General features: G+C 47.0%; 1 protein-coding gene across 1 annotated transcript in view; it reads right to left on the bottom strand.

The window, feature by feature from the left end:
* CR1 (complement C3b/C4b receptor 1 (Knops blood group)) overlaps positions 1-11,127 on the bottom strand; it is a 53,414-nt gene that overhangs the window by 131 nt on the left and 42,156 nt on the right. The window contains 22 exon segments of the mRNA XM_048926287.1: positions 293-377; positions 631-706; positions 860-889; positions 1,332-1,511; positions 2,780-2,962; positions 3,265-3,602; positions 3,897-4,152; positions 4,355-4,534; positions 5,135-5,314; positions 6,054-6,139; positions 6,409-6,508; positions 6,762-6,953; positions 7,046-7,228; positions 7,553-7,732; positions 8,218-8,412; positions 8,596-8,687; positions 8,878-8,977; positions 9,157-9,348; positions 9,738-9,917; positions 10,061-10,243; positions 10,446-10,628; positions 10,914-11,093. Coding sequence (XP_048782244.1) covers positions 293-377; positions 631-706; positions 860-889; positions 1,332-1,511; positions 2,780-2,962; positions 3,265-3,602; positions 3,897-4,152; positions 4,355-4,534; positions 5,135-5,314; positions 6,054-6,139; positions 6,409-6,508; positions 6,762-6,953; positions 7,046-7,228; positions 7,553-7,732; positions 8,218-8,412; positions 8,596-8,687; positions 8,878-8,977; positions 9,157-9,348; positions 9,738-9,917; positions 10,061-10,243; positions 10,446-10,628; positions 10,914-11,093 — 3,554 coding nt within the window.

Below are 11,127 nucleotides of genomic sequence, written 5' to 3'. Positions count from 1 at the left end.
GAGAAAGCAATTAACAGTGTTAAAATTAGCTTTCCTCAAGCTTTCATACCAGTGTTTATCATATCATTGCTTAGGAAGGGAGGAGGGCCTGCTCTCTTGGGTAATGCTTTTTTGTTTTTCAAAGAGGAAATGATTGCAAAGCTGCCTTTGCCAGAGAACGAAAGATAAGTTGACAGCTGAGGTTGTGCGGTCTTGTACCAGAAGTTTGGGTGGAAAGAGTTTTCAGCTGGAAGGATTACAGTGGGACAACTCACATTCCCAGCTGTAGCAGATATTTCATGTTAATCCATACCTGCCATGCAAGACGTGAACATTTCTGTTCTGCCATCTAATCCAGAGAGGTTTTGTGGTTGTAGTTTTCATACGTGCGGTAGAAGCTGCATGAAAAAGCACAGTGAACTGTGTCAGTCCATAATGAATGCTCAGATTTCCCCTTAGGAAGAATCTTGGAAGTGAAGCAAAACACAACCACACAATTGACTCCAAGTTGATGCACTCAGTACAGCTGGCAACTTAAAGCTCAAAATACCAAACTGAAAGACCTAGCCTCCTCATTCGGGGGTTTTGACCGTATAGAAGTCATAACTGGGCAAAGAAAAATGTGAATGGATACCCAACAGGATGTCTCACCCTTCCTTCTGCTTAGAGATAATTTTCCAGCCAATGGTCACACCCAGGAGAAGCAGAACGACTGCAGCTGCAATTCCTGAAAGGAAAGAGAGAGTATTATTTGCAGTGTGTGTTTTAAAACCCATCGGCACAAGATAATAAGCATATCTTCGAGGAAGAAGAGGAAAATAGTGCATCTGAGGCTATGAAGCCAAAGATCTGGCCACAGAAATTCTTCTGAGCTGCTTACCTAGCCCTACTGAACCAGACCTGGGTGAAGCTGGAAGAAGAGAAAAGCAATAATCAGTAAACAGTTCTAAAATAAAATACGGTGTTCCTCAACAGTTTTTAGTCACTTCATCCATAAAGCTTTTACTGCTTAGGCTGACAGTGCAGAATTTTAAAAAGATGTACCATTATTTATATGTATATATATTTAATAGAAAGTCACTTACATGTTTGAAAGGGAAATTAACAGCAATGATAGCGTTACCAGGAAAACAGAAGCCCTGAACTGCAGAAAGACAGTGGAAAATAGTGTCTAAACTAACCTGATAAAAATAGCTATTTTTGTTTGTTATTTTCTACTGCCATGGTAAAATCAGCTTTAAACAGACCTAAGAGGCCTTGGGAGCACATTGTACAGACAGTTTGCAGACAAGAATGAACCTCTGCACTTGCATTTTTCTCTTTGTTCTTTGCTTGATTTACATTTCACTTACTGAGTTTACAGGCTGGCACAGGAGGGTCCCAGCTGAAGTCCTCCTGGCACTGGATCTGACTGAGGCCTTCCAACGTGTACCCATCATCACATTCAAGAGTGATGTTAGTCCCAATTCTGTACGTTTTTCCAGACGCGGTTTTCTTAACACCTTGAACTTCTGGGAATACACAACTGATCTCTGAAATTAGAAGTAACAAAAAAGGAACGTTAAGTGTGAGGGAATGTAAGATATGGAAAGTAGAAGCGTGGGTTATTTAAGGCATTGTTCTTGAGTTCTTTTTGAATAATTCCCAAATGTGATTCGTTTCTTTGTGGCTACAAAAGGAGCTTTGTGTCTTATGCCACCATGTAGGGGTTTATACGAGTTAGCTTCTTCCCACTGGTTACCCCCATGAGAACAGCTGTAGCCTGGAAGGAGCACTGCCAGAGAAAGAGATTTTCTGCTGCTGGGCTAGCAAGACATTTGAGAAGAGTGGTGTATCAGGTCTGTTTGATCACCTTTTACAGTCCAAGCCCAAGGATTCTAGAGGAGAAAATTGTCAGTGGAGACCAGAGTAACATCAGCATGTAAAGTCTGGCCATTATATTATGGCTTATTTATTTTTACAACCACACATAATAGTTTCTAAGGACAACACAAGAACATGAGAATGTTGGATAACAGGGAGAATTCTTTTGTGACTCTGTTTCTTTTAAATAGCTGCTGGCTTATTTATGTAAGTATTTGGTGTGTTATTTCCTCGTATTGTTATCCAGGTGCATTTCTATTGAGTCACCGATGTTGTACAGTTCCACCAAGGAAATGCCCTGTGAATTCATTCTGCTGAACACCCAGTTTTCCATGTGGGAACACCCACACTAGAAATCCTGCTGCATTCATGAAAGGGCCATGAGTCACGTTTGCCTGATGACTGAAATTGACCGTGTGCTACGCAGAAGTGCCAAGTCACAGAAGTAGAGACACTTCCCATGAAAGGAGTAGTAAGACTCACGTGTAAACTACAGGTAATCCGTCAGAGAAAAGTCATCAGATGTAATCACTTCCTGTTTCCTGCTAGTGATAACAGGGAGTGGAAAGGGAAAGAGAGAATGTTTCTACTCCTCAAGGAGAGAAAGCTTTTAAGGGAGAAATGTTAATATGCAGCTAATTCATACCAACAAAGGCAGAGATGCAGAACATGTGGGAAGTAAAATTGGCCTTCCTGAATTTCCTTCACTGTACTCATATCCTTCTACCTGGTATCATAAAGTAGATCCCATCTTACTTCTTTATCGGGATTTTATACTCTTCCACTTATATATAAATAAAGGCCAATTAGTAATTGACATCACTATCTGTGATGTGGAAATGGTTCCCAAGGCAAATAAATGGGTGGAATTCAATGTTAGCAGCAGCAGAATGTTTTACTGCTTAGATTTTGGCCCACATATCTCACATACACACACCTTTGCATTGAGGAGGAGGATGGCTCCAGGTTCCTGACGCTGTGCAGGTGATGAAAGCATCCCCAGTGAGTGAATAGCCAGAATCACAGCTGTAGGACACAGATGCTCCATAGAAAAAAGTGTCTGAAGTGTTGCCTTGGAGCTTCCCATTGGTGATAGCTGGAGGGTGGAGACACTTCACAACTGGAAGTTAGGGAGAGACAGATGACAGTGTTGAAGTAAGAATCCTCACAGACAGCCAGAGAACAGCTAAGGCCCTGTACTCTTGCAGCTTTGCTCTTTCCCTTTCCATTTCTTCGTCTAGTTTCAACAATTGATTCCTTAGCTCTGGAACTCCACCAGGTTTTGTGAACATGGATAAGCTTTATCTTGTTCTCATCACTCATTTCGTAGTAAAGGACTCAGATGTAGTCCTTATATAAATCTTTCCCTCAGGCACATTATGTATTAAACTTTCTTCTTAGCTCTCTGCAACAAAGACACACCTTGGCAGACAGGAAAAGGATGGCTCCAGGCTCCGGACTCTGTACAGTAAATGGATGCCATCCCAACGAGGGAGAAGCCAGTCTCACAGCTGTAGTTTACAGATGTTCCAGGAGGGAAAACTGCTTTTCCCAGGCCACTGTGACCCCCGTGGAGAATATCTGGGGGCTTGGGACAGTGCAGCACTAAGGAGAGAGAAGTACAGATTAAAAAGCACTCTTGGAGGCAAGAGGAGAACCTCCAAGCATCTGCGCATGGCTGTGTGCCCACCTCCACACCACTGACACTAATGCACAGAGCCCACTGCCCAACCTCATGCACCCACGTTACCCTACAGCATCTGACTTGGTGTCACACCAATTTCTTCTGACACAAAGGAGCGCTGCCCAGCATCATCTTCCCTGATGCATTGGATAAGAAGAGTGATTAGCTGGTGTATATAATGAGAACTGCACATTTGTAAGACCGTTTTACAGCAGTATCCATACAGGTCCCTTACATCTGACAAAACCAGGCTGAGCTTAGTTTTAAGTTCATTTTGAGAAAGTGAGGCATCAGTTATACTGCAGTGATAAGACTGGGAAAAATTAGGGTAGATGGATCTTTAGGTTTAAAAAACTAGGATTCCTCTTGCCCCCTAAACATCCTGCCATGTGCTACAAATAGTGCAAGGTCAGAAGGGACAGCTGTAAGGATGGGTGAGATGCACTCACCTCGGTCACAGGCAGGGAGTGGAGGAAACCATGTGCCCCCAGATTGGCATTGGGACTTGTGGAGGACTTCTGAGATATTATCAGAGTTGCATTCAATTGTGATGATGTCTCCAGGCATGTAGAGAGATTCTGATCCAATAGCTTGTCCATGCCCAACTCCTGGGCTCACGCAGCCAGCTGTGGAATTGAGGGCAGAAAGAACTATTTACCCTGAAAACTTGTGCAGGACAGATAAGGACATTTGGCCACAGAGAATGCATTTTTCCTTAGGTGGATTTTGCTCAAGAAATAGCTTGTTTCACCAACTCTTTAGCTACGTATCACCACGTGCTAAACACGTTCAGAATGATGAGAATCAGTGACAAGAGTGTGAACATACCCTCACACCGAGGTAGGGGACGGCTCCAGACCCCATGTGGTGTGCAGAGGATGGACTTATTGCCAATGAGAAAGAAGCCAGGTTTGCAGTCGTAATGCACGATTGCACCTACGCCAAAAGCGTCTGAGAGTCTACTGTGTTCCCCATTGATGATGCTTGGGGGAGATGGACAGTTTACCACTGAAAGAGGAGAGGAGAGAGGTAAGAAGGTGAAGCTAAATTATGGAAAAACGATTGTGTAAGAAAGGAGTAAAATGGATAATTACTCCTCTTCCCCTCAAGAAAAAGGGCCGGGTGGGAGAAGCAGTTAAGGTTTGATAAGTCTTGCCTCCCATGTAACACCTACCTGGACTCGTTGCAGCAGCAGGATGATAATTGCATCTAGATGCAGCATTAAAAGTTGAAAATACACATTTGGTTGCATACACGCAATGCACAAATTTACCTTCCTTTCCTATCATCCTTCCTTTATATTTCCAGCAAATAAGTCCCTCTTTTCTTATAGTCAGCATCCTGCCATACAGCTACCGAGTTTCTGTCTATCAGAAATGGAAGAGCTTGTGGACTACAGACTGCAACAAGCAGGGAAGAAAAGCACAAATCCCACTAACTGCACTGCCCTCAACCTGGCTTAGCTCCTGTGTGAGGAAAGAATCATAGGTGAAAGGAACACCTTCTGCTTTCTCCTTAGAGCAGTCAGAGCAGGCAGGAAAGGGAAAGCCAGATGTGGCTTCAGAGAGCAGGCAGCAGCAACCAGGAGTATCCTGCAGTGTTACTCACCCTGCTCACAGACGGGCACGGGAGGATCCCATGTTTTGTCAGCTTTGCACTGGGCTGTGGGATGCCCTTTCAGCACGAACCCTTCGTGGCACTGAAAGCTGACAGTATCCTTGTATCTGTAGCGCTGTTTGGGAATGGATACTCTCCCATTCTGGATCTGTGGCACTGGACAAACCACCTCTGGAAAAGAAATTCATCATCTTAAAGAGGCAGCAAGCATGTGCTGTAGTTGATGCCCAGATAAAGCCCATCCTGGCCACTGCTCCAGGGCAGACTCTCTGCAGAGCTGTGCAGGCAGAACTCAGCGACTCACAGAAGAATAATTTCAAGAATGAAGGGCTTTTTAGTGTCTTCATGTACCACGGGATTATCACAGTTTTTAATATGTAAACATAATTTTGTGCCTATAAACAAAATAATGCACATACATTCCAAGTAAACATGTCAAGTGTTGTAGAAATCAAGTTTTGTTAGGCATTCTCACAACTGTTTTACTGCACTGAGCTCATGGTTTCCAAGGCAGTTCCATCGGAAGGAATAACCACATCTTAATTGCCATGACCAACCCTTGCAAGAGAGTCTTGTGGCTTGGATAACAGTGCAGTGGAAGATCTCAGCCCAGCTCTGCTCACACGAGAGACATTTCTTCCTTCGTCTATTGTGGTTATGAAACAAAAGGAACAAATCCTGGCAGGCATCTGACAACTCCTCCTTCCACATAATTCTGAAAGATCAAAAGCTGGCAACTGGCAAATTTGTAGAAGAAACCAAACAAGCATGCAAAACAAAACAACCTCAGAGGAATACTCTTTGAAAGTCTTATTCACCAAGGCTCTATTTATTTTAAGGAAATGCCACTTTTTGATTTTCAGGACTTCATATGGCAATTCTAGACCAGATTTAGTTGCGACCTACTTACTCTGACAAGTGGGAGGATCACCACTCCATGCAATATCTGCTCCAGAAAGCTCACAGCGCCGCAGGGACTGACCAACCAGCCGGTACCTGCAGTTACACAGAAGCAATAGCAGCTGATAGCAAGGCGTGCACCCCGCGCTTTGCACTACCCCAGCGCTTCAAGAACACTCTCTTGCTCCTGGATAATTCTCTTGGTGGGATATGTGGGGATGAAAAGAACCAGGTTCCTCCTTCCTGGGCCAAAAGTACCAATCCTGGCTTACTGGCACGAGCTGAGCAGTGTGTTGTGCCCCCTCGCTTTACATTGCCCAACACAAGCTCAGTAAATGGATCAGCAGAGGCAGCGTGGGACTCACCCTTCTTCACATGTGTAGTTCACAATGGACCTGAACAGGAGATCTGTCAGAACAACAACTCTGCCATTCTGTGGTGCTTCAGGATAATTGCATTCTTTCCCTGGGAAAGAACAAGGCTAAGTTTAAACTCTTCTCCTGCAGTTTTACAATGTGCTACGAGAAAACATCTGAAGGACCTGTCCACATGCAAACACCAGCAAAATTTTTTATAAAAGACCAACAGTTGTCCAAACTATGTGACTAGTGAAGCCATGTAAGAAGCATCTTTTGTACCAAAGAATTTCTTTAGAAACCCATGTGTTTAAATTTAGACGCATTTCCAAAACCGGCACCAAACGGATGGAGCTATTCACTTTTGCAGAACGCTCGCACATCAGACCACGTGTGGTTTTTGAGGCACGTCAGAACTGGCTGCACTGTGGGGTGTCTCATGAATCCCGGGCGGCAGGCGTAGCGCACCGTGCTCCCAACAGGAAAGGCTGTCGTGTTCTGGTGCTCCTTGGCCAGCTCAGCATAGCTGAGTATTGGAGGAACACCGCAGCTACCTGCCGGGAGGAGAACACAGAGAGATCGTGTCCATCAGCATCTCCACAGGTTCCCAAGCAGCCTGGCTCCAGCCGTTGCCCCTCTACTTTACCTTCACACTGAGGAGCGGGCAGGCTCCAGTTTCCAGACTCGGTGCAGTAAATGGATGCCTCCCCCAGCAGGCTGTAGCCAGGATCACAGCTGTAGTTCACAGCCATTCCAGGAAGGAAAACTTCCACATCCTGGCTGTCGTGATTGCCTCCGTCAATATTTGGAGGCGAAGGACACTGTAACACTAAAAAGAAAAGGAAAGGGTCTGAAAAAGAGCACAAATTGGTGCTCTTAATGTGCAGGAAGGATGCATGCACAGTGCCACCAAAGTGAGTACAGCATCCAGTGTGTGCTGGAAGCAAGCTGATGTGCAGCCCAGGCTCTGTGCAGTGGCAGTTTGCTGGCTCCAGTAGCAGCTATGCAGGGAATGAAGGGCTCTGGAGATTTAAATCCTGACCCATTTGCTCTTCTATTCCTGACAAAGGCTGCTGCAGCCCTCTGCCCTTGGTTCTTGCTGAAACACCACGGTGTCCTCCCTTTCGTGGAGCTGATGGCATAGACAGCTCACCTTCACAGCGGGGCTGAGGGCTGCTCCAGCTTGCATTGCCAGTACAGTACAGAGCTGCTGGTCCAGTAAGAGAATAGCCAGGGTCACAGCTGTAATTTACAGACATTCCAGGGATAAACTCCACGTCCATGCCATCATGCTGGCCATGGTCAATCACTGGTGGGGAAGGACACAGCTGCCCTGCAGGGAAGGAAGGTGTTTGGTTTGTTTTTTTTCCTGTTTACTATTCCCAATTACTATTAGAGAACTCAGTCTCTGCAAATTCAACATCTCCTGTAATCCCTTTGTGTCCATGGCATATCCACAATGACAAAGACACCTTCACACCGAGGGGCAGGGGCACTCCACACTCCAGCAGCAGCACAATTCAGCAGCACTGCTCCAAGGAGCACATAGCCAGGATCACAGGCATGGACAACAGACAAACACTGCCATGCCTTGGCCTCTGTGGCTCCCATTGGCAATGCCTGGGGGCTGAGAGCACTGCACATCTGGGGAAAGAGGGCAAAGCCATCCATCCATACAAAAAAAAAAAAAAAAGAAGTATGGAAAAATGAAAGAATCCATGCAGGATTCCAACCCTGCTCGTAACAGAGGGGTTGGAACTAGATGATCTTTGAGGTCCTTTCCAACTCAAGCCATTCTATGACTCCATGAAGCTGTACCTCCACAGTGTGGTGCTGGTCCGCTCCAGGCACCACGCTCCCCATCCACTGTGGTGCAAAAGATGGTGGCTGTCCCAGCCAGCACGTGGCCAGGCTCACACATGTATGTGACCACAGCTGCATAGGGAAAAGCATCCATCAAGTGCCCGCTGTGTGTTCCATGCAGGATGCTGGGAGGTGGGTCACAAACGATACCTGTGTGGGATGCACATGTGGGGTTTTAGTATCATTGCTGCTGCAGTGCTGGGGACTGCAGGACCGTTCACTTGCAGGAAGGGATGGATGAGGGTGAACCCATCCCTGTGGTCATGCTGTCCCAAATACAGCACTGCTCTGAGTCTCTTTGTGCTGTGCTCAGCTCCCACCATGTGCACTTACTCTGGCAGACAGGAACGACCCCAGTCCACGTCACTCGCGTCCCGGAGCCTGAAATCACGCAGTGTCGCTGAGAAGCTCCAACTAACCTGTACCTGGGGTTAAACAACAGCGCTCCTGTTACGGTGGGACTCTCTTTGGAGGTTACATCTCCCACAGCCACCAATTACCTCCCTGCTTGCCACCACATACTGCCATTTTAACCATTTTGAAGGTATAGACCTGAGCTCACTTGGCCCTGGGTCTCCTCAGTGGGCACAGCAGCACAGTTTGACCAGGACTCACCCTTCATTGCAAGTGTAATTCACAGTTGATCCAAAGAGGAGATCTGTTATAACAATAACTCTGCCATTTTCTGGTTCTCCTGGATGATCACACTTTCTCCCTGGACAGAACAAGAGGTGTTTTTCAGCTTAACTCAGCATGAAAGGAAAAGTGGCATTGGAATTCTAAGGATCTGACCAAATCCCCAGGGAAGAGAACCAAATAAAAAATCCACCAAGCTACAGGACTTCCTTTGTCACATTGTGATTTAAATGCCAAAGAAGCATCTGTAAAACTTACGTCTGCAAAACTTCTTAGCTTCAGACCACGTCTGATTTTCAAGGCACGTAATAGTGGGTGCTATCTGTGAATGTCTGGCGTATCCTGGCTGGCAGGTGTATTTCACTGTGGTCCCAACTGGAAACTCAGTCCAATTCTTATACTCCTTGTTTAGCTCAGCAAACTGTAACAGTGTTGGTGTCCCACATCCAACTGCAGGAAAAAAAAACACGTGAGGAATTAGGCTGGCAGTGAAACGCAGCTGAGAAGCAAGAGCACTGGTAGATTCGACTACAAAACCTGGGGGTGGTAGCATCTCTTCTATCCTGCGTTCTGACATTTATCTACATGAATAACTCTTAGCGTGGAAGGATGCATGCATGAAATTTATGTGGTCTTTAAAAACCCTTAATTTAGCCAGTTTTATACTTGCACACTCCTCCACACATCCTTGGGGATTGGCTGTTGGCCTTAGGGTATAGGAATCTGCAGGCTCAGATACGAGAGAGCGTTGTGCTGGAATTGAAGTTCATCCCCAAAATTTGCACAGCGTAGCTTGGGGGCTGCATGCCATGCCATGCTGTACTGTGCCTTCCCCTCACCTGCACAGCGTGGGTACGGGAGGCTCCAGTTCCCTTCCAGGCACTGGACAGAGGGGTCCCCAAGCAGGGAGAAGCCAGGCTGGCAGCTGTAGTTCACAGACATTCCACTGGTGAAGTTGGTCCCGAGCTCAGCATCGTGTATGCCATGGGCAATGGTGGGTGGTGGAGGGCAAGGCAGCGCTAGCAGGGTGTGAGGAGAGAATGAAATTGGAGTGATTTTGCATGATGCAAAAGCAACGGATCCCTGTGTGTCCTTGTCCCCATACAGGGCTGCCCAGTTCCTGTCTTCCCACAGAGCCAGCAGCGGCTGTGCCCACTCTCACCTGGCTCGCAGCTGGGGATAAAGGGGACCCAGCGGCCATCAGAATGGCACTTGGGCTCCTGGCTGCCCCGCAGCACGTAGCCTGGGTGGCACCGGATGGTGATGATGGTCCCGGGCTGGTAGACAACTTGCTGCCCTTCAGCCACTTCTCCGTGCTTAATGCTAGGGCTCATGCAGGTGACCACTGGGAGCAAAGAGCAGCAAAGCCTGAGCTGGAGAAGTGGCTGCCAGAGCCAGGCTTCTCCCTGTGTTTTTATGAGGTCAAAATTCAGTGAGCATCCACATGAAAAGAAGTGCACGGACTTGAAATCCTTTAAATCCCTGCCCACCCACTCCCCCATGCTCCTCTGTGCATGCAGCCCGTGGGCCAGAGCCTTTCTGCTCACCTTCACACCGCGGATAAGGGATGCTCCACATTCCAGATGTCAAACAAGTCACTGCTGTTTTCCCCGTGAGGACGTACCCCGGGTCACATCTGTACCTCACAGAGGTTCCGGGGACAAACATTTTCACATCCTCACTGCTGTACTGACCGTGTGTGATATTTGGAGGGGAAGGACACTGCAGCACTACAGGAAGGGGAAAAATCAAACGTGGTGAAGGTCTACACCCCAGGTCTACACCCTGTGTGATGAGGCTGCATTGCTATTTCTTTCTTCCCCGTTAGCTGTTCCCAGGTATCTAAAGGTACCAAAGTTTGGATATGATTCCGCCCAGCCCACACCTGTCTCCTGCCTCCATTTCTGTCCTGCTACCCAAGGGGACCCTTAGGGTCCCTCTACCTCCAATGTGACGTAGTTGCACCTGCTGGGGTGGATTCAGAAGTCACCCATCACCCACCCGCTTACACTTACTCTTTTCACAGGTGGGAACAGGAGGATCCCATGTGCCCCCAAGCTGGCACTGAGACTCATGAGAGCCCTTTAAGGCGTAACCAAAACTGCATTCAAAGACAGCGATGGCCTCGGGCATATAGACGGACTCTGGCCCAGTCACTCTTCCATTCTCAATCTCAGGTCTTCTGCAGCCTATTGCTGGAAGTGAAGATTATAGGGCATATTTGGGACA

Source organism: Lagopus muta, chromosome 24 (assembly GCF_023343835.1).
Source record: "Lagopus muta isolate bLagMut1 chromosome 24, bLagMut1 primary, whole genome shotgun sequence".
In the NCBI taxonomy this organism is placed as follows: domain Eukaryota; kingdom Metazoa; phylum Chordata; class Aves; order Galliformes; family Phasianidae; genus Lagopus; species Lagopus muta.
This window is presented reverse-complemented; position numbering and strand designations above follow the sequence as displayed.